At 39.1% G+C, this 24,076-nt stretch overlaps 1 protein-coding gene across 2 annotated transcripts in view; it reads left to right on the top strand.

The window, feature by feature from the left end:
* The first annotated feature begins 8,178 nt into the window (after positions 1 to 8,178).
* The window catches only part of LOC149307279 (solute carrier family 12 member 1-like), a 59,985-nt gene continuing 44,087 nt past the window's right edge, over positions 8,179 to 24,076 (top strand). The window contains exons 1-8 of one of the 2 annotated variants that reach the window (XM_089537707.1): positions 8,179 to 8,589; positions 8,951 to 9,082; positions 10,082 to 10,157; positions 14,253 to 14,348; positions 17,138 to 17,277; positions 17,702 to 17,812; positions 19,115 to 19,226; positions 20,255 to 20,382. In XM_089537707.1, the coding sequence (XP_089393833.1) occupies positions 8,179 to 8,589; positions 8,951 to 9,082; positions 10,082 to 10,157; positions 14,253 to 14,348; positions 17,138 to 17,277; positions 17,702 to 17,812; positions 19,115 to 19,226; positions 20,255 to 20,382 (1,206 nt within the window). Of the gene's footprint in view, positions 8,590 to 8,950; positions 9,083 to 10,081; positions 10,158 to 14,252; positions 14,349 to 15,029; positions 15,126 to 17,137; positions 17,278 to 17,701; positions 17,813 to 19,114; positions 19,227 to 20,254; positions 20,383 to 24,076 lie in introns of both variants that reach the window. The other variant, XM_089537708.1, reaches the window with a different exon arrangement.

Here is a 24,076-nt window from a genome sequence, read left to right on the forward strand (position 1 = left end):
CACTGTCTTCTTTGTAACCCATCCTTTTATTTTGTTTTGCATTGCTTCTACCATGTTTTCTCCTTACCACGGAATAAGGAGAAAGGAGAAGATGAAGGAATAGTTAAACAGTGCATGTTCTGTGAGGAACCTTCTCTCTGGAAATGCCCCTACTTGCAATTAAGGGTTCCTGGATTATGCCCCATGTGTAAAATGACCTTCAAGGGCATAAATGAAATCCAAAGTATTGGCATGAATATTTAAGAACTTTTAAACATGGCTGCATACGAGTTATTTCAGTAGCACATGACTGCCTGCGAGTGTATAGTTCCCAGCAGTCTTGTTCATACTTGTGTAGATGCATTTACGGCTGCAAGCGTAGTTTATAAACTCATGGGAGCAGAGGTCAGGTTCTTGGAGAGTACCTAAATTACTTTCACTAAACCCAATGACCATTAATGAGAGCTGGGTGCCAGATTTGACTCCTTCCGTCCAAGAATTAATGGGTTCATTACTGGCTAATAGTTAACAAGCTGAGAAATGTTCCACTGAACATGTGGCCAGGAGCATCAGAGGTTCAGTTACAAAATCAGCAAATGGCCAGTTCTCTCTGAGTTTTATATAGAATGAAAGTTCTGATCACTAAACTTTGTTCGGTGGGAAGGGTTGCCTGTGACCATCTGAAAACAAGGCACATGTCCACATTGTCTACTTGTGGATAGCAAGAGCCAGCTGAGAGTACCTTGGACAGAGCTAGCTTATTTTAAAGCTAGTTGACATATTCTTAGAGATCCCTGAAAATACGCTACAGGATCACCACTCCCAATATCATTTGTAACAGGTAAGATGTTCATTTTTATTTAATATGCCTCTGGTCTATCTGGTAGACCTATTTCCCTATATGAGCCTGCCTGGGCCTTGGGATCATGTGTAGAGGCCATGTGCTCAGTCCCACCACCATCACAAGCATGGAGACATGGGAGAGGGACCTATAAATGAATGAATAAATAAAAACTTTTATTTTTATCCCACTTTTTATGAAAACAATCAAAGCGGCATATAGCATATTAAAAACATACAACGATATATACATAATATCCCCCCCTTCTTGGTGGCTGCCCCTAGACTCTGGAACTCCCTTCCCAGCGCGGCCAGAATAGCCTCCTTCCTGCTATCCTTCCATTTTGAGTCAAAGAGACAAAGATCTGTTTGTTCCAGCAGGCTTTTAAAAGAAAAGGCTGAGGGTTCTGTTTCAAACTGAACTGTTTCAATTGCTTTTTGACTTTTAATATCATTTTATCTTTTTAAGTGGGTAGAATTCAGAGAAATTGCCACATTAGTCTGAAAAACAGGGGTATGCAAGGAAATCTTGTGGCACCTTCGAGATGCATGGATCTGAGCAACTAGACCATGTCCATGAAAGCATATGCGACAACTTCTTTCACACAGCTAGTCCCAAAGGTGCTACAAGATCCCATTGAATACTGATCTCTTTTTCAGTGTAGTTCCAAAATCATTTCAATATTGTCAATAGTTTAATTCCATTTTAAAATCCACACTTTTGTGTGTTTTTTTAAGCTGCATTGTTTTTTAATTTCTAAGATGCCTTTATTTTTGGATGTTATAACAACAACAACAACAACAACAACACTCATTCATAAATTGGAGGAGTGTTCACATTTTGAAAGCAGTTCACCCATAATAAATAGAAAGTGGCTTATGGGGGGAGGTCATCCCTATTTGCTCCCAAGAGGCGAAATCACAACAATGAAACAATAAACAAAACATGAATGAATAATAATACATTTACCATGCTAAAAGACTAAATACAGGGATACTGTTTCTGTGGGTATATCTAATATATCAATGCTATACTGAGTAAAAAAGCACCATAATATAATGGAATCTATATTGCTTTCAGTTTTGCACAATCCTGGTGCCAAGGAAGACAATCTAGAAAAGAAACTAAAATTGCTGGGAAATCTGTATCGTTCCAGCCATCAGCTCCCTTTCAGTGAGTTTTCACTTAAATCCCACATCAAGATTGTCGCATGCTTTTGTATATATAGTCCAATCCTTATGATAGTCTAGTATCAAGGCCAGCCTTGCCATTTGGCAGCATGATTTGGAATGTCATTAAAAGGGAGAAAGTGGTTATTTAACTTGTTACTAACATGTTTTTACTTCTAGAGATGGGGAGAGATGTTTGTAGGACTTTGCATGTAATCCATCATTTGACTCAGAAACAAATCTAAATATTTGTCTTCCTGTTACATTGAGCTTCAAAACAACAAAACAACTAAGAATAATTGTATTTCAAACTGTTTTTTTCCTTAAGGGCAAATATATGCCCTGGGTTCACTTTGGGATTACAGAAGAGTTGTTATACTTATGGGGCAGGTTCCTTTTGTGCCTAGATGGGGGGGTGCTAATCTTTCCCATTGGTGATAACTATAGTAGCCTATGATGTCAAACACAGAAAAATGGAGAGATTGACCCATGTTGGTTCCACAGCGCTCATTGTTATTAATAAAAGTGGACAGAAAAGCATTATAGGCTGATCCCCTTGGCCCATGTGGATGAAATGTGTTAAATGCTCTGTACTGGTTATGACTGGTTGCTGAAATAAAGGTGGAGTTGAAATATCTATAGTGTGCCAGTTGTACACAATAGTGCGCATAAGGTATTGCACACAACTGGTAGTCAGGGCTGGCCCTGGCATTAGGAGGAGTGATCAGAGGTGTCATTAAAGGACAGGACATTCTAATTTAATTTATTTGTTGTTGTTTTCTAATTTAATTCATTTGTTGTTATGCCTTCAAGTTGACTCTGACTTTTGGTGACTGTATCACAGGTTTTCTTGGCAAGATTTAGCCTGAGGAGGTTTCAATTAATCAATCAATGACTTTATTATAGCCAAAAGACCAGCAAATCAAAAATAAAATGACACATAAAATAAAATAACACATATAACAAGCTATTCTGGTTTTAAACATTTCTCCTCTGACCTGATGGAGTTAGCAAGACAGAACAGGCCAGGTTTGAAATGATAATTTAGGATTGACTTAGGGCTGAAACAAACACACGGACTGACTTAATTACAATGAATGAATTGCTGAATTAAAATTGGCCTTTCAATGTTTCATCCCTACCTTCTTGCAGTCATCTTTGTCCAGGCAGATGTACTCAGATAAATGAAAGAGAAAAATATGTTCCCAGAATTGCAGTTCTCTCTGAAATGTCCTCCCGTTCTTGCTTCAATGTGCTAATCAATGGTAAATTGATTGCTCTCTTTAAGGAATCAGGACATTACTTGTCTGATTTGGCCAGAAATATCCCTGTATTGACTCTGAGATTCAACCTTGCATTTTCCGTACCTTGACATCAGAATATCTGCTACTGTTTGTTTCAACATGTCTATAAAACAGGAGCTGAATATGGGAAGGGAATGCAAAATCAGATGCTAGATCTCAACAGTGAATGGCTACCTCTTTGAGCTTTACCACACTAGCGAGATTCTGCGAGAAAATGGGAGTTAATTTACATTTGAATTTAAATAGAACTTGCAAATTCGGGAAGTTTATCACACTGATTTGCTGCTAAAATGAAATAACGCGAAGTTAATCTGCAGTTAAAGCGGAGAAAACCAGCAGTTTTTTAAATTCGGTTTGTTCCAAATTTAAAAAACGGCTGGTTTTCTCCGCTTTAACTGCAGATTAACTTCACATTATTTCACGTTAACTATGATTTCATGTGATAAACTTTGGGCATTTCCAGGTTATCTTTGCATTATATCACATTTAACTCCTGTTTTCCCATGAAATCTCGCTAGTGTGATAAACTCCTTGGTCATATTTACTCTTTGCTAATGGAATGGGTGATATTAGAAAACAAATATGTCAGAGATAGCCATTCACTGTTGAAATCTAGGACCTGATTTTGCATTCCCTTCCACATGCTGAAATAAACAGTAGCTGTTCTGATGGATGCATAGCAATATTCATATGTTTTATTTTATAGCCTACAACACATTCATGGCAGCCTTCCATCAGTGACCCTACTTAGCTTCCAAGATCAGATGGGATCTGGTTACTTGAAGGTATTTAGTCTGTAAATACAGCACCAGCATAATTTCCCCTAATTATGAAGAAGCTATAGCGATAAAATCCAAAGTTGAGTCACTGCCCCGCAATGATAGATATACTGATGACCCTTGAAACAAGTATCAAGAGGCACTTCTTAAAATTCATTCCTTATTGTACTAAGCACACTTATAAGCAGCCACAAAACAATGCCTATTCCATAAGCCACTGGAAGCGTTAGAAAAGAAAGAGCCCTTCAAGAGAAACTGAGCCTGGAACATTGTGATCCTTTTTCTAACCGGGGCCAGCTTCATATTAAGCAAAATGAGACAACTGCCTCGGGTAGCAGTTACACAAAGAACTGGGAGAAACCTACTAATTAAAATCAATTATGTTTGAATTAAATTGGAAATTTGCAATCAAAATGAGACAAGTTAATTAAATGTCTTTCTTTTTTTTTTACTAATGTGACTGTCCTAAATTGAAATTTCAGCATTAACATTTCACCAAAATTAATCGATTAATTAGATGAGCTACAATGCATAAGAGCACTTATAGTCCTGGTTGTTTAAGCCAAACTCTCTTCTACTTTTGCGAAATTACTGCTTGCTTTTTGTTGGTCCATCAGGGCTGGCGAACTGCAAGGTTTGGGCCAATGCTATTCAAGATGCTGGCCCATAGGCTGGAACTGGTCCACCAGCCATTACTTTCCAGTCACTTGAGAGTTTCCAAGAGAGAAAGAAAGTACCGTAGACACTAGGCACAAATATGGTACTGAGGCATGGGATGATGAACTGCCACATCAAATAGCTTCGGAAGCACTGGTTTAGGTTACAAGACTCAAACTATAATTTTAAGAGTAATTCCGGTCTGATGAACTGGTTTCGGGGCTTTTCTGATTGCTAACCCCATCAATCTGTTAAAATAAGAAAAAATAACAAAGGAGTTTATCACACAGGAGTAATTTCTCTTAATTTTTGAATGAAAAGAGAGTGGGGGCAGAACACATTCACGTGAATTCACTAGTTCAGCGAATTTAAGTGAATTCGAATTGCGTTCGAACTGACTTCCCATTGCCCCAAAATAGCTTGCCATTGTCCGAAATTGCGTGTGATCACCTTTCACGCAATAATGTGAAACCCCATGATTGCGTTTGGACTGACTTCCCATTGCCTGAAATTGCGTGTGGTAGTCTATCACGCAATAGTGTTAAACCCCATGATTGCGTTCAGATTGCCATTGGATTATACTTCCAATTTCCCTTGTCTGATAACATCCAAAGGTTCATACCCTCTTACATTTCACAGATGAAAACCAGAACACATGTGACCAAGCAACACAGAATCAAAGATGGCAAAGGTTATTAATCAGGAATAACAGATTTGCTAGAAAAGGCTGCAGCAGTTTGATATGCTTGAGTCTGCAGGGAAAGACAAGATTTTGCCCCCTCCTCTCCTCTCCTCGCTCCCCTTCTGAGTGCAAACTATTATAATATGATTATTATTATATTCATTTGTATCCCACTCTTTTCCCAGTCCTGGGACTCAGTAAGCTGAGGACAAAGTGTGAAAGGGCGAAGAGGCCAGAGAAACTGGAATATTTTAAAAGTAGTTGAAAAAGTAGGAGGATGAATGATGAATAGGGCCTGCCCTGACAAAGACATTTGGAGGGTATGAATATAGATGACATTTTCCCATCTATATAAATTTATAAAATCTGGAGGACTTCAGAATATATTTAAAATATCTGAATCCATGTGAAGTTAAACATTTCCCCATCTCAAAAAGAAAAGAAAAGAAAAGTAAAGTAAAGTAAAGAAAAGAAAAGAAAAGAAAAGAAAGGAGAGAGGACAAGAAGTACCTTAAGAACAACTTTCTTTTCTACTATGCAGAACACTTTTTGATAATAAATACATATAACCAAATTGCTCTAATTCTACAAAATACAAGGATGCTTTAGTTTCTCCTAAAGCTGAGGTAAATATGTACTGAGATGTCTTGTACGAACATATTAAGATCTGTTAAATTTTAGTTGCCCCTGCAAAATTGTAGAAGAGGAAGAATCACTGCAAACCTGATTTGCTAAACCATGGTGATGGACTAGAAAAGTTCAAAACATTGAAATGCATTACAAAAAATTGATTTTGAAATATGGTTATTTAAAAAAAGAATGAAAATATAGTTAGAGTGTTGGATCCTGCTCCAGATCCCCACAGAGCCACTGAGGGACTTTTGTTCTCAATTGCCCTCTAGTTGACTTTGGCCCAGAACAGATGAGCAAAAAGAAGCTGCTTCTGGCTGCTTTGGAGGCATGTCATCAAATGATGCATGCCTCCAATGTGTCCTGAAACCACCCCAAAGCCATGCCCTGGTCCTTTGGACCAGAACAAAAAGGAGCTGGGATAATCCGGCTCCTGGCAGCATGGGTTGGGTCCTGCAGCTGCAGACTGATTTCAGAATGGGCTTTGTGGTCGGCATGGACCCAATCTGCTTGTGACCAGAGCAGACTTGGGCTGCTCTTTCTCATGACTTATGATGTCCAGAGAGAGATTGAGAATGAGAGACCTCCAAGTTATCCTATCATCAACAACCCTTGTTCAGGCTTGCAGACTCAGAGCCACGGCTTCCTCGTCTTAGTTGATCTGCAATGCGTTCATCCTCTTTCCCTACTGCCCTCCATTTTGTTGTTGCTAAGTGCTGTCAAACCAACTTTGGCTGATGGCGATCCCAAGAATGAGATACCTCTCCAAGTCACCCCTATCATCAAACCATCCTTGCAAGTCTTGCAGACTCAGGGCCATGGCTTCCTTGATTAAGTCTATCCATCTGGAATACGGTTTTCCTCTTTTCCTACTGCCTTCCATTTTGCCAAGCATTTTTATCTTTTCTTGAGAGTGACATTTCTTCTTAAAATGTCCAAAGTAGAACAGTCTCAGTCTAGCCATCTTGCCCTCTAAGGAAAGTTTAGACATGATTTGTTCTGTTGTTCACTGCTGTCAAATCGACTTATACTTCAGGCTTGATTTGTTCCAGGGCCCATTTATTTGTATTTTTAGCACTCCTCTCTTTAGAACTCTTCCCCAGCACCACATTTCAAATGGTTGTATTTTCTTCCTATGTATGAGACAAAATTATTGACTGATGGAGGATCAGTCATAACTTATTAGCTTGATCTACCTGAAGGGAAAGAGTGGTAAGGACAGTCATGCATGCTAACTTGAGTATATGGGAGGTGGGGAGGGTAATGTGGGAATATAAACATAAATAAGAAATAAAGAAATATGTCTTTTTTTCATCCACAAAATAACCTATGGAGGATTTCAGGGCAGTAATAATTACAAATATTGCTTACTACATCCAAATGGGGATTAAAAGTATTATAGATCTTGCTAAGAAATTAATAAGTTATTCAGGTGTTTTGTCAAATGCAAATGGCTACAGGGATATTTATTTTGTCAAGCCAACTTTTATTTGTGTCATGTCAATGGCCACTGCAATGGCCCTACATCTGTAACAAATACAATACCTACCAGTACAATACAGTACCTACCAGCAGACATAAGCCATAAGAAATAACATGAACACAAAAGCTTGCAGCACTCCCCAAAAGTCATTCAAAATCAATGTCCAAACCACAAACCCCAAGATCCTGGAGGAAGAAGCCATGGCAGCCTTGGTTAAAGTTAAAGATCAAACTGCTATATTTATGTAATGTGGAAACCCCCCCCCCCCCCCACCGAAGAGTTCTCAGTACGCACTTACTGATGCTCCGCTCCTGTGTTTAAAATGGTTTTAATAAAGGCTTCTTTCTTTTCCTTTTATAAACTCCCCTAATAACCTTCTGTAGAAAGGGTGGTATAAAAATGGGGGGCGGGGAGGGAGAGAGAGTTGGAACGGTAACAGGCTTAATGTTTGGAAGGAAATTAATAAGCTAAATGTGCTACATTTTGTTTTCAATGTTTCCTGGCAGAGTTGCACAATGTCACTTTAAGATGAGAGCATAAGCCTTTTCGTGGAAGCAGTAGCTGAATGAGACACCAAGATCATCAAGGCACCGCAACATTCATCTGACACAGACATATCAAGAACAGTGAAAGGAACATCTCGTGACCAGAAATATGTCGATGAATAATTCTCCAAATGTATTTTCAGACCCCAATCTGAATAGATTTCAGGTCAATGTAATTAATGAAAACCATGACTATACAACCCAGTCTCAGGGAGATTCAGACCCACAACATCATGAAGAGACATCTTTTGCTAATGATTCCAACAACAGACTCCGAATCAGCTACAGGCCTGGAAATCGAGAAGCATATGACAGCTTCTTACAAAATGGAGATCCTGCTAAAACAGATGGAAACTTTCACCCCTATGATACCCACAGCAACACATACTATTTGAAAACATTTGGCCATAATACACTGGACGCTGTACCTAAAATTGATTATTACCGAAACGCCGGCAGCCTCAGTGGGGCTAAAATGAACAGACCAAGCTTGATGGATATTCATGAACAGTTGGCAAAGGTATGTCCAAAAAAAGAGGGGGGGGGGGGGAGAGACAAAAATAACTGTCATTTGCTCCTGTGGCAAGTTATTGGAAGTATAACCCATACAGCTTCAGGTCAAAAGAGGTTTCAGACATGCAGCTGGACCCAATTCACATTTGCCTAGATATAAGTCTTTGTGGGTTCACTGAACCATTTATATTGGAGCTTTTCATTGTTCAGGTGGCCTTGCTCATATTTTTTGCAGACAGTTTTCATCCACTGTCACATTCTATAAAGTCATCTGTGTTCCCAAGGAATCCCATTTTTATAGCTCTCTGAAAAGCCAACAAAGCTGAATACTTATTACTATTATTATTATTATTTAAAATGTTGTTTAGAACATTGCAGTGTCTTCTGGTTCAGTTGACAAATTCACGAAAGCAGATGTAAATGGATTGGAAGCTGAGATCAACAAGGACGAAGAACTCAAGGGCGGCTTTGTGAAATTTGGATGGGTGAAGGGTGTCCTGGTGAGCAAAATTTATCTTGTGGTTGTTTTTGTAAATATTATGAAGTTCTAATGCCATAATACAAGAGACTGAACTATGTACCAGTTAAAATCATCTATTGAACCCTTGTTATCCACTGGAGTTTGGTTCCAGGTCCCACCATATCTTTGATGTTCAAGCCCCATTAAATAAAATGGATAATAAAATGATGACCCTTATATAAAATGACAAAATCAAGGTTGGGGGGGGGGGAGTTGTTTGGGTTTTTTTTTTTTTTTGAGTGTGTGTGTGTGTGTGTGTGTGTATTTAAAGCCATGGATGCTTGAATCCGTGGATAAAAAAATCAATGGATAAGGAGGGTTGACTGTATTTTAAATAACTTCATAGATGCTTGTAGTAGGCTCACTTGCTATGGTTAATATATCACATTTTCAGTTTTTGCAATGAATATTTATAGGGTTGCTTTAGATTAATACTTGAAAGTTATATTTTGGTTTTTTAAGTTTTTTTGAAGCCCAAAACATGCTGGAGTTTGAAATGTCAATCTTTCACATATTGTTATAGTTCCTCCAGGCCTCCTGCTATTTTTAGATATTATTGTATATAGGTATGTTTACTTTTATTTTGTACTCTTTCTGCTTACTGGCTTTGTGATATATTTCATCTAACCTAATGATCTTTAAGACCATAGAGCTTGGCTTTCCCAAGCTATTGCCCTCCAGGTGTGTTGTCCTGCGACTCCTATAATCCTCAGCGAGTTTAGCTACAGAAGGCTATTTCCAAACATATTAAATCAATGAGAGATCTTGTAGCACCTTTGAGACTAACCAAAAGAAAGAAATTGGCAGCATGAGCTTTCATGCTGTCAATTTCTTTCTTTCAATTAATCTCAAAGGTGCTACAAGATCTCTTTACGTACTGATTCTACAGACTAACACAGCTATATGTTTGGATATTAAATCAATATTACTTGCATTGTGCAGTTGCATGGTGATGCAGTTGTCTTTGTTTAATGTTTAGGTGAGGTGCATGCTGAATATCTGGGGCGTGATGCTGTTCATTCGCCTTTCCTGGATTATTGGTCAAGCAGGAATTGGTATGCATTTTTAAAAGTTTTTTTTTATTATTGTATGACGGAGAAACACAAGTAACTTTCCAGAAACACAATTAATCTTTAAACTGAAGTGTGTATTGGCATATGGTGCATATTCATTCTCTCTAGCTTATATCCAAAGGCAATGTTAATCCAACCAACACTGGAATTTTCCAGAACCTTCATCAAAGTGCAACACAGCATCACCCAAATCTAGCAATGTGCTTCATTGCCATTGAGGTCAAAGGGATTTATTGCAGCTGCTTTGCAATGCAGAAATAATGTAGTTTGATACTGCTGTAACTGCCATGGCTCAGTGCTATGGATTTCTGGCATTTGCAATTTGTTGTGGCACCAGAACTCTCTGGTAGAGAAGGCTAAATTATCACAAAACTGCAAATCACAGAATTCCATAGCACTGAGTGATGACAGTTAAAGCAGCGTCAAATGGCATTGTTTCTGCAGTGCAGATGCAGCCTATGTAGCCCCAACCCACCTGGATAGAACATATTGAATAATTTTGTATAGGTCCGAGAGATATTACTGAGCTGTCCAAAAGCAAATTCCTCAATTGATTCTGGATTCACAAATGCATTAAAAGGAAAAGAGCGCAAACGTAACATGCATTTCCCCCCCTGAAATTCATCTTTGTTTTGAGAAACCTGGTATCTTTCAAAGGAGGAGACATTTGAATAATGTCAGAAATTGTGAGACTGATCAGGACTAAAACTTTAAGATGCTGACTATCAGACTGTGCATAAGGGGTTAGTCATAATTCTACTTCTAAGACATATATATATATATATATATATATATATATATATATATATATATTTCCCAATGCAAATCTCATCAATCAAAAATTCAGTGCAGCGCTGTCAGCATGTACTGTACACAAATCAAAATTATGTGTCTTAAACTATGAAAGCCAGCATGGTACAGTGGTTAGGTGTTGTACTAGGACCCTAGACCAGGGCCTGAATCAGACATGGAAACCTACTGGGTGACCTTGAGCAAGTCATGTGCAACCTCAGAGGAAGGAAATGTCAAAAACAAATATTTCCAAGGAAATCCCGTGATAGGTTCATCTTAGGTTCACCATAAATCGGAAATGACTTGAAGGCACATTGCAGCAACAAACCTTAAACTGCATATGTGTCTTTTTAACCACACTTTAAAAATTCATGAAGGGGAATTCTGGAGGGGGTGGAATTATGTTTGAGGGTGTAATTCCCCCCCCCCCCGCTCTCTTAGCTACACTCTTGAACTAAACCCTTGCCCACACACGAATACTCATGCCAGTTTAATTTTATTTAGGTTTACTAAATCACTTCTTTGTGAGAATTAGATTCTTTGAAACAATGCAAACCATTTTCCCCATGATGGATAAGAAGCACATAGCACTGGAATGTTAACAAGGGCCAGCCAAGATAGTTCTACTTTAACTGCGATGGTTGCATACTATAGAACCTGAGGTCCATAGTTTGGTGACACACTACTGGCTAAGAATTCTAAATGTCCCTCCTTAAACTGCAAATCCAAGGATCCCATAGGAGGGAACCAGTGATGGAACTTGGGTTGGTATCACACGGTGTGGTAATTTATGGTGTGACCCTTATGGATTGTATGTAAGTGTCGCTGCTGCTGCTAGGCAGAAAGAGCAGCCAAGCCTGGGCAGAAAATAAGGCACAGAACGAAGGAATTTACACCTCCACTCTTCTTTCCTCCCTGCCTGGGCACAAGCTTCCATGGCACACTGGTGTCACTAGAGTGAATATTGTGTCACCTGGTGCAACCTGCACCCCCCAGGCTGCCTAGTGATGCCTCTGGATGGAATCACAGCAGGCAATGTGGAAACATAGTGTTATAATTGTGAAGTGTGAATGGGCCTCTAGTTTGCTTCTGCTTCACTTGAAGGAGGAATATTTTCATCATTATCCTCCAACATTTCACACAAATGTAAAACAGAACACATGTGACCAAGTAATATCAGTGTGGCCAAGTTGTTAATGAGGAAGATCGCAAGCTAGGAGATGCTATAGCAGTTTGTTTTTGTCTGAGCTTCATAGAAAGGGCAAGATTCTGTTCTCTCCTCTCCTCTCTTCTCCTCTCCTTTCCTCTCCTCTCTGCTAAGTGAGTGGAAACTACTTTTGCACTTTGGAACATTGGGGCTCAATAGATGGCCCCTAAGGGATGGCTCCATGCCACCCCTTTCCTCACTGGATCAGAGCCACAGCAACTACACACTGTGGCCCCAATCTGGCCTTTTTGCAGCACAAAAAGAAGCTGCAAAAAACAGCTCCTTTTTGCCCCCGTGGAAAGGGCACCCTAGCTGTGGTAGCGGCAGCTTTTCGCCACTTCTTCAGCGCAGTGCATGTAAGTGCTGTGCCTAAAATGCAGCATGACAGCACCTGCCATCTAGTCAGGCAGGCGGTGTGGGGGTGGAACATGGCAGGCATGTGGACCCCATGCCCCTACTCTGGCCAAAGTCTGTATAGTCTGTCAGTTTGCAGCAATTGAAGTCAGCTGAGGATGAAGAGGGAAAGTAAGAGAGGGAGAGAGAAACTTGGACAGTATAAGAGGAGCTGGAAAAGTCAGCTGGAAGAGGATTAATTGGGACTGTCCCCATTGAATTGGGACATTTGGAGGGTATGCCATATTAACCTCAGCATATATTTTTTTCAAGAAACTTCAAGATATTTTTCCCAACATTTTCTGGATTCTTTTGTGAATTGTTTGGAAATCTCCCTGTGTAATTAAATTTGGAAACCTTAAAAGAATCTTTTTTTTTAATGGAGAAGAATGGACAGGCAAGAAACCTGCTGAAATAAATGGAGGGGGAAGTGGGAAGCTTTGCCCATTTATGCAGCCTTACATGTTTGCGCCTGGCACTGTGCTTGACAAAGGGGGTGCTTGCTGACTTTATGATGCATAACAAATGAGACCTTGCAGCTGGAAGCACATATAACTGTATGCCTTGCCATGAAAACTCTGCATCTTAACATTGCCAAGATTTTGCTCTGGGGTTTCATGCAAAATTAGTTTCTTTTTTTAAGGGCCATTTAGTAAGTTATTGCCACCACCAAGAAGTATTACTTTGTTCCAAGGTATGAAAATAGCCATGAGCAAGAGTCATTCATTTTAATGTTATTTAATGTCCTTGTAACTGGGGTTTTAATCTAAACTTTAATCAGAGCCTGGCACTACTTTATAACCAGAGCAGTGACAATGGCCATTTTTCACATTTAATTCTGAAGTTATCATTTATTAATAATCAGAAATCTGAGTGTGCTTTCACCTACCCTCTCCTCATGCACAACAGAGGAGCAAAGTTGCTCTTTGCTGTATTGTCCAAGCTCAGACACTCCCAGACAACTATGTATGACTATAAGAACTGAACATAGCAGGCACATGTAAAATCCTTTGGGTGAGATCCAGTTGAGTCTTCACACTGACAGAATACTGTCATCAAATGTCAGCCAAGATAGAGTCCCTTTCCTATGCATCCATCATGCACCCACAATATCATATAATCATAGGGATGGAAGGAACCCAGGGAACATCTATTCCCACAGTGTGCAGCTTTGACAAGCTAGGGAGCCACGTGAGCCCACCAGACAACCTTGAAGGGCGCACACCACACTGCAGCTCCACAATATATATATATATATATATATATATATATATATATATATATATATGAATGGCCCCCAAATGCTCGCAACAGGGGGTATGTGGGGGATTTATGCCAAGTTCTGGCCCCTCTCAGACCATTTTAGCCCAAGAGAGGCATTGTTTCAAAACAGGAAGTCACCAGAAGTCATTTCCAGCTTATTCTGATTTCTTTGTATATTAAAAAAGTTCTCCTCTGGGCATAAAATTTCTACTTCCAAACAACTTATATAACCAATAAAAGATACAAACAAAATAAGGAGGAGGGAAAAGGGAGGAGAGAGAGAGGAATCTATGCAGCATTAGTGATGAAAAGGTTCTTCCAATAGCAGTAGGAGTCTGGATGCTAATTTACCATATCACTTTAGATAACAGTTTTGGAAAATCATTAAGAAGTTACATTTTTCATCTTTTTATTGCTGACAGGTCTTGGAGTTATCATAATCCTCCTTGCTGTCTTGGTCACTTCCATTACTGGCTTATCAACTTCTGCAATAGCAACTAATGGTTTTGTTCGTGGAGGTAAAAATCTTTAGGGTATTTTTTCCTCATGTCCAAAAATAGTTTCTTATGGATTAGAGAATGAGGTTAGAGTCAAAGTTTCCCCATTCTAAAATAAAAGTACAGTGGACAGGAGTGCCAAAGGAATCAGAAGGTGAGTCATACAGTCAACAATGTTACTCATATATAAAGAATTGATTCATAATCTTCATATGAATCACAAAGTCTAGTTCAGTTCATGACTGCCTGAGAATCATGGTGGACTGGAATCAACGTTTTCTTGGAGATACTTCCTTCCATGATTAAAAAGAAGCATTGCAGGTTGTGTTTTGGAAGATTGCAGGTTGTGTTTCCTTGAAGGAATTGGACACGAAGAACCTCATCCCTTCATCCTTGATGAAGGTCACAGGATGCTTTAACTTGTTTTTCACTCTCTTAATGTTTATCTACACAAACTCTTCTGAGGATCTGGACAATTACTTCTGATATGCAGCTTCAATATCCAGTGCCTTGCAGGTATTTTCTTTGTCTTTGATAAATTAGTACATTCCAGGTATTTACAGATCCAGACTATCTTCCTTTCCTCTCCAAGAATGAAAGTGACTTCTTCCTAGAGGATGGCAGCTTCCTGTTAGAGGATTTAATTACAAATGATAAGAACAAGGTATTTGGGTCAATTGTTTTTTTGGAATTTTTTTCCAGGTCTTGGAATCATAGTTATTTGCCTGAGTGTGGTAGTCACAACTTTAACAGGTATCTCCATGTCTGCCATATGTACAAATGGAGTTGTAAGAGGAGGTGAGTCAATTTCACATTCATATATAGATTTCTGCGAAAACGATTATTTGTTTGAGTCAACTGAACCAAATATATTCATATTATCCACTGGGATTTGGTTCCAGGACCCCGCGTGGATACCAAAATCTGTGGGTACTCAAGTCCCATTATATACAATTGCATAGTAAAATATAGTATAACATGGCACAATCAAGATTTGCTTTTAGGGATGTATGTATCTTGAATATTTTGAATATTTTCAAGCAGTGGATGCTTGCATCCATGGATAAAGAATTCTTGGGTAGGGAGGGCCAACTCTACAGGTTTGTAGTACAGACAGGCAGATGCAGATTAAATAGAAGGACAACGTTCCCTATTGTCAAATAGGTCATTTCAGAGGCTATAGAATTGCCACTGTTTGTGGCAAGGTGCTCATGTACTGACATATTCAGCAACTATTTAGTCTGTTGGTGCGTTTTATTTATGTGCCTTCCATTGTGACAAGCTCTGATCTGGATTGGAAGCACTGACACTTGGACAAAGTCCTGTCTTGAAATACAAGAAGGCTCTTCCGTTGAGACTTTTGAAACTTTATGTTCACCACCATTTGGAGATTCTATGAATGCTTGACATATAAAGATTAATGAAGGGCAAGATGGCAAAATCTTTTGAATTTTCATTCATTCCAAATCATGTGTATTTATTCCTTTAAAAACCCTTCCCCATTCGCTGTCCTCCAGATGTTTTGAATTTCATGTTCCACAAGCCATGCATGGCCAATGGCCAGGGATGCTGGAAGTGGTAGTATGAAACATCTGGAGAGAACAAGTTGGGGAAACCTGTGTTTGTATCCAAATGATGGTTTTAACACTATCAGACAAGCTTTCCCCACCACAAGGATGTCTATGATGCTTTCTGTCATAGCCTATTCAACACAGTAATGCCTGCTGCTTTCTACTTCTCCAAACCTATATTTAAGTATGGTCACAAACACTCCTAAGTGAGAAGTGTATGAGAAACTACCTTCAAGTTTAGATTTTTAAAAATATTTGCAATAAGGTTTCTGGCTTTAATCCATTAGATTTTAAATTGTTTAATTTGTTTTTCATTGTAATTAGGTTTCAGTGTTGCTGGGAAGGCTTATGGATTTTTCTTATTACATTCTCTTCTCATCTGTCTTTTAAAGGGTTCAAGTTAGCATACATGGTCTCACTGTTCCAAAGTGCCATTTTATTCCCACCAAAATCCCTGAGAGATAGGCGAGGCTCACAGTAATGAGCCTGAGCTCATCCACTGAGATTTTTGGGCAAAGGGAGGATTTGAATCTGTGTCTCTCTGGGGTGAAGCAGACAGGCCAGTCTGATCCTGCCATGATCATTCTGGGACCGCAGTGTCCAGATGGCCAACTGCTGATGCGGGCCACCACTGCAGTCTCAAGTGGGCCACCGGCAGGAGTAGATTAGATACACTCCTTTTGCCAGTGGCTTCCGGCCATATTATATATATTATATCAAGGGCTGAACAAACTGCTTGGATTACAATTCATAGAATCATAGAATCGTAGAGCTGGAAGAGACTCAAGGGCCATCCAGTCCAACCCCCTTCTGCCATGCAGGAACTCTCAATCAAATCATCCCGACAGATGGCCATCAAGCCTCTGTTTAAAGACCTCCAAAGAAGGAGACTCCACCACTCTCCAAGGAAGTCTGTTCCATTGTCAAACAGCCCTTACTGTCAGGAAGTTCCTCCTAATGTTGAGCTGGAATCTCTTTTCCTGTAGTTTGCATCCATTGTTCTGGGTCCTGTTCTCTGGACCAGCAGAAAACAAGCCTGCTATCCAATTGTGTAATATTACAACTTTGTGAGACAAGAGAATTACTAGGGGTTAGTATCATGTTGAATATCAAACAGTATAAGAGCTGAACTGTTTGCAGCTAAGCAAGAGGTCCTAGATCCCTTTTAAATCACTAGGGACCGTTCAGCGTCACTAACACTTTTCAAATGCTGAAACTGACACTATGCTTTGCTCATAGGTGGAGCTTATTACCTCATTTCCAGAAGTTTAGGACCCGAGTTTGGAGGCTCTATCGGTCTCATCTTTGCCTTTGCCAATGCTGTGGCAGTAGCTATGTACGTCGTTGGGTTTGCAGAAACAGTGGTGGAACTCCTCAAGGTAATGATGATCCATTGCATGTGGTTACACTGAGGGACCTTGGTTAATAAGGTTTTATGTGTAATGATCACCTGTCTAATAAATGTGTTAAGTGGCAGCCTTATTCAGGAATTAGGACTCTATAAATGTATCATAAATTCTAATTCATAAAAGTTCCCTTCTCTACTACCAGGCTGGGAAAATGTTTCTTACAGGGCTGTAACTTTCAAAATTACTAAAGAGAATTAGAGTTCTAATTAGCCAACCAATAATCTTGATAACTGAAGTCCAACCAGCATAAGAAATGTGAAACTCAAGGCTCATTACCCACGGAATGTGAAGAATCCCTCTTTAGCCATTCTCTTTCATTTAATGTGGCTGCTAGGGCAATCTTGCAAAAAAACAGATCCTTAATCATTTTTTTTCTTCCCTTTTCTCCCTCCAGAGCAGTAATGCTATAATGGTAGATGCAACCAACGATATCAGAATAATAGGTGCCATAACCGTAGTACTACTTTTGGGGATTTCTGTGGCTGGTATGGAGTGGGAAGCAAAGGTAAATATCAACAGCGGCGGCAGCAGCAGCAATACAAATTGGGGGGAAATGGAATAAAATTGCCATAAATAGGATCACAACACCACAATTACAAAAATTGACACTATTTGGAACATTAACAAATACAGAAGGGAAGGGTCTCAGCCAACTACACAAAACCCAAAAAAGCACATCATAAATACATAAGCAAAATGCAGAAAAATATTATAAAATAGACTTCATTGAAGCATAATGAAATCCTTAACATTGTGTAGATGTACAAAGTCTAATTTGTTTCTCTTTGTTATAAGAAGAAAGGAATTAAACTGTATGTCTACAAACTGTTATAGACTTCATTTATTCTGTACTTGCTTCCTTTGTTACATTATGTTCTAAGATAATGTTCCATGTATCTTAATGCTCTTGTTTTAATTTTTAAAATTACTTGTGGGAGTGTCCCATGCATGTTCATATTTTGGTTGTAAATTGGGATATTGCATTCAGTTTTGTGTTTTTGTATTCTTGTTTTGGTTAATAACCATAAGGGATTAATTAGGTCAAAGCAATTCTTTATTAGAGCAACTCGCTGCTTTTGGAGAAATGTATGCATTGTATGTACTTCCCTAATGAAGCAAGTACAGTGGCCTCTTGGTATCCACTGGGGTTTCCTTCCTGGACCCTTGTGGATACCAAAATCTGTGCAAGCGTAAGTCCTATTAAACACAGTGTCATAGTTAAATGGTGTCCTTTATATAAAATGGCAAAAATCAAGTTTTGCTTTTTGGATTTTTAAAAAATATATATGTTCACACTGTGGGTAGTTGAATCTGTTGAACACAGAATCCAGGAATACAGACGCCCGACTATAGCAGATTTGGGAGGGCCACAAGGAAAATGGTGCCAGGGAAAAAGGGTTAAGCCTCTTTCTCCCTACCATGGTCATGGACCAAAGAGCATGCCTGCATACGTAGTTGATGTGTACTGAAATTTCAGAGGTGGGCCATCCAATCCCAAATCTCCAAATTTAGTTAGATCTTAATACCACAAGGTGTCAGCCATTGTCAGCCAGGCAAGTAAAGAGTTGAAGGTGGCGAAGTTCATAGCCATGCCTTTAAGAAAGATGCTCACACTTGGAACCTGTTTGTATTAATGGGACTTAAACGGGATCCCAAAAACTTTTATAAGAGCTACAAAAATCACACCGCTTTGGGATGATAGAACTAAGATGCCCAATGTCTTATGAGTGGGAAAAAATGAATGAATGAATGAATGAATGAATGCTGAAAGCAATCTCCTTTCAAAAATATTTTCTTTTCTTTACAGGCCCAAGTTGTTCTTCTAGTTATCCTTCTTATTGCTATCGTAAATTTCTTCATTGGGACCGTCATTCCAAGCAACAATGAAAAGAAGGCAAGAGGATTTTTTAATTATCAAGGCAAGTGTTTGTTTTTCCTTAGTCTTACAGATAAGGAGAGCTTATTTAGTGTGAATACCTGTGAACTTTTATCTGTGATATACAATGTCTGCAAATGCTTGACTATAGCATTTGCATCTACTTCAAAGCAGCTGGGCAAGTCCATGTTGCTGTATTGTTCATCAGCTGCAACCTCATTAAAGTTACAGAATACTGTGCCTAAGCCTGCATTTAGGCAATTGACTTGAAACTTATCACCACCACTTGACCTTTTTCTTCAAGTGAGTGACAATACCTGGCTTATGTAAAACACTCTGGAGCTATAGTTTTTGGTGGGTTTTTCTCTGAAGATGCCAGCCACAGATGCAGGCGAAATGTCAGGAATAAATTCTTTCAGAACACAGTCACATAGCCCAGAAAACCCACAAAAAACTATGGATGCTGGCCGTGAAAGCCTTCGACTTCACATTCTGGATCTGTTTGTGTCCCTGCCATGCTATTTTTGTGTTGAGACAATACAAGCCCACTTAGTCCAAATAATAGCAATGGAATTTAAACAAACTGCATTATAATCTAAATTATATTCCTTCTAATGAGACTTCATCATGTTTGCATTTTGGTCTTCAACTGATAAACTGTTCAGTCAATCCACACATTCAGAACCTTGTCCAATACCTTATGTTCCATTTCCCCTTAATGCGAACCTATCACAGGGTTTTCTTGGAAGTTTCTTTAGAGGGGGTTTGCCATTGCCATCCTCTGAGGCTGAGACTTGTTCACGTTCATCCAGTGGGGTTTCATGGCTGAGCCAGGATTTGAACAATGGTCTCCAGAGTCATAGGTTAATGCTCAAACCCCTACACCATACTGGCTTTTCAGTCTACATGGGAAGTTGCTAAAATTAAGCATTTTTGCTCATGCTTCTGTAGAAGGCTTCTCCAAGATAAAGACTGAGAGAATGATCCTGTGATGCATAACCTATTCCCTTCAGATAGCACCACTAATACAGCCTTGAAACATCACAGAGATTTGTGTCTTGTCTTTTCCAGCCTCAATATTTGCAGAAAACTTTGGACCAGAATTCAGAGGCGATGAAGGCTTTTTCTCTGTGTTTGCCATTTTTTTCCCTGCAGCCACTGGCATCCTTGCTGGAGCCAATATTTCTGGAGATTTGGAGGTATGTATATTTTCAGACTGCACATTGCTATATTACAACACTGCTAGATTTAAATGGTAACAGTTTTAATTAAACTGGAACATATTTACAGCTACTGTCATATCAAAAGAAGAAGACTACTAGGACTATGAAGGGCAGCATGAAAGAACCAGACAAGATCCTAAAGTGTAAAGATACACAACAGAAGCCAGAATCTTCCAAGCCATTATATTCCCCATCACCATGTAAAGATGTGAGAGTTAACAGTGAAGAAAATTAATAGAAAGAAAATTAACTCATTTGAGATGTAGTGGTAGAGAAGAGTGCTGAGGATACTGTGGACAGCCAAAAAGACAAACAGATGAGTCCTTGGTCAGATCAGGCCTGAACTCTCTCTGGAAGCCAAGATGACAAAACCTTGATCACATCACGAGAAGGCATGACAGGGAGTTTATCACACGGGAGGAATTTCTCTTAATTTCAAATGAAAAGAAAGTGGGGCCAGAACACATTCATGTGAATTTGCTAGTTCAGTGAATTTACGTGAATTCGAATTGCGTTCGAACTAACTTGCCATTGACCAAAAATAGCTTGCCATTGCCCAAAATTGCATGTGATCACCTCTCAAGCAATAACATGAAACCTCATGATTGCGTTCGAACTGACTTCCCATTGCCCAAAATTGCATGTGGTAGTTTATCACGCAATAACATTAAACCCCATGATTGCATTCGAACTGACTTCCCATCACCCTAAATTGCATGTGGTAGTCTATCACGCAATAACATTAAACCCCATGATTGCGTTCGGATTGCCATTGGATTATACCTCCAATTTCCCTTGTCTAATAAACTCCTCAGTAGAAAATGAAATAATGATAGGGAAGGTAGAAGGCAGAGAGGAAGACCATACACAAAATGGATAGGCTTAATCGGGGAGGTTCCATAAAGGACCTAAGCAGAGCAATGGAGAACAGGGGGTCTAGGAAATGCCTCGCCCTTAGGGTCCCCATGAATCACGACTGACTCAAGGGCAGTTAACAACCACAAGTCATAGCATAAACACACAGGGCAATCCTACAGTGGCTAAGATCCTACATCACCTACCTAGGTACACATGTGTTACACATTGTAAACTGATTAGGAAGTGTTTAAATGCACTGATAAGCAGTATAGAAATGTACTTTCTATTGCTATTGCTGAGAGAGTGTGACTTGCCCAAGGGGATCCTGGGCTTTTCCATAGCTGAGCAGGGATTCAAATCCTGGTCTCCCAGAGTTCTAATCCTATACTCAAACCACTGCACCATGCTGTTTCCTTTGTAGTATTTATTTATTTGTTCAATGTATAGCCCACCCCTCTTCCAACACATGACCCTAGGTGGCTTATAATAAATTAATACAACATGCAAATAAGATTCTATTATATAGAAGTTTAAAACCATTACATGAACAATTCTGTTAAAACACAAGGTTAAAATAATTCAAAGCACATTTAAGACATTATGAAATAGATAAAAGCCTGGCATATTAAAAGACTCTTCTGCAGCATGAATCATATAGGGAGATCTGATATTTCAGACAGTCTGAAAAGGCTATCACAGTGATGAGAGACCTGTGGCTCTTCAGATATTGCTGAATTCCAATCTCCATGACTCTCGGGCATTACAGATGATGGGACATATAGTCTGGCATTTGGGCCACAGGTTTCCCATGCCTCCTATATCATAAAGTATAAAGTAGCCCTTTTGTGACGGAAGACACGTTTCTGCACAGAGAATGATACTTTAGGATTCAGTCTGTTTAGTTAGCTAAGTATCCCACTTACGCTGTCTGATCGAAAAGAGCCAACTGTGCAGACTCAGCTAAATAAGCCTTCCAGAAACAGACTATGAAATTTAAAAGGCCACTTCAGTAACTCTAGTAGCAGAATATTAGTGAGGCCATTATCAGGATATTGCACATCAAAATGAGTTATGTAATTCCTATTACCACAGCTTTGCTAATTCATAAAAGCTCAGTTCAGAAAATCTAGGTAGAACTTGCATTTACAATAGGAGGAGGTGAGGAAAATTCAGATTCCTCTCCCCCTCCTAAAATGGATTGGATTAAATTTCACAGAAACAGACCTTCCACAGAGCCATATTTTATAGTAAAATCACCACAAGGATTTTTGTGTGGGAGACTAATCTTTCACGCCCAGACATTGCCAAGTATCTTGTTTGTTGGCTTGCTGTGCAAGCACAGAAAAAAAAAATATAAAACACAAGTCTTGCTCTTTCTTTTTCTTTCTTTCTTTCTTTTGACCTAGTTTGAAACAAATGTGCTTTTTACTTCTTTGTCTTTTTTCATTCGAGCCTTTGGGGAATGGTATTTTCAGATCTTTGTAATAAATGATAAAAGATGCAGACTTAAAATCACATGTTGACATGACTCCAAAAGCTGCACATTAACAAATAAAGCACTCATAACCTTTATGGGTAAATCATGTGGTTGGCAACATGTGAAGGGGAAATTCTGGTTGCAATTCTAAATGTCATTGCAGTCTGCCTATGCTATTTATTTTTTAACCATTCCATAAGCACAGTGCCAACTTTTCATCTGTATTTAAATAAACAAAATGCATGGGTCAAATTCACAAGTACCATAGACCCATGGAATTAATGGAATGTATATAGATGTTGATTTACCAGGTTCCCATTCATTCAGTAAATCTACTCCCATTGGGGAGAGCAACTGGACTTAGGCAGCATGATAGTGATTTGAGTGTTGGATTAGGACTTTATGAGACAAGGGTTCAAATCTCTGCATGGCCATGGAAACCCACTAGGTCACCTTGGGTAAGTCACATTCTCTCAGCCTTGGAGAAAGGCAATGAATGGCAAAACCCCTCTAAACAAACCTTGCCAAGAAAATCCTATGGTAGGGTGGCCTTAAGGTCTCCATAAGTCAGAAACAACATGAAGGCACACAGTGACAAGAACAAATTCTTTATCTACATCTAGTTATGAATGAGTTGCTGGTTGGTTTGCACCAGAACACTTAAATTATTTTAAATGTATTGCTAAAAATATGGAGACTATGTGCTTCAAAGATAAATGCAATTGCTGAAATTCTTATGAACTAGTCTGTACCAGATTTGTCTAATCATCATAATCACCATCATCAATCACAAATTAAATATATAAAACATTGAAAACAGCATATACCATTATTAAAAGAGCATATATAACTGATACATGTTAAAAACAATCAATACTAATTGTAATATTCATAATTTAAAAATCATCTGGATAAGCCTGCCAGAAGAGATGGGTCTTTAGTAATGTTTTAAGCTTAAACAGCATATTTAGCTGTCAAATATCTTCGGTCAAATCATTCTACAGTTAGGGGGCAGCTGAAGTAAATGTTCTCTGGGTAACATTTGCCAACCTAGTCCTGGCTGACTGAAGTAAAGGACCCAGAGGACCTGCATGTATGGGATGGATTATATAAGAGAAGGCAATCCTGCAGGTTACATGAACCCAAACAGTGTAGGGATTTAAAGGTAACAACCAATACATTTTACCTTGCCCTGAAACTGACTGGCAGCCAGTGGAGGGATTTCAACATTGGTATAATATGTTTTCTTTTTCATGGTCTCTGTGAATCACCCAATTGGGTTTTAGTGCACCTGCGCAGAGCATTATTTTGGTTTCCCTTGGTGATTTTGAGTAG

Source organism: Sceloporus occidentalis, unplaced genomic scaffold (assembly GCF_023333645.1).
Source record: "Sceloporus occidentalis isolate IW3139 unplaced genomic scaffold, rSceOcc1.0.p SCAF_9, whole genome shotgun sequence".
Classification (NCBI taxonomy): Eukaryota; Metazoa; Chordata; class Lepidosauria; order Squamata; family Phrynosomatidae; genus Sceloporus; species Sceloporus occidentalis.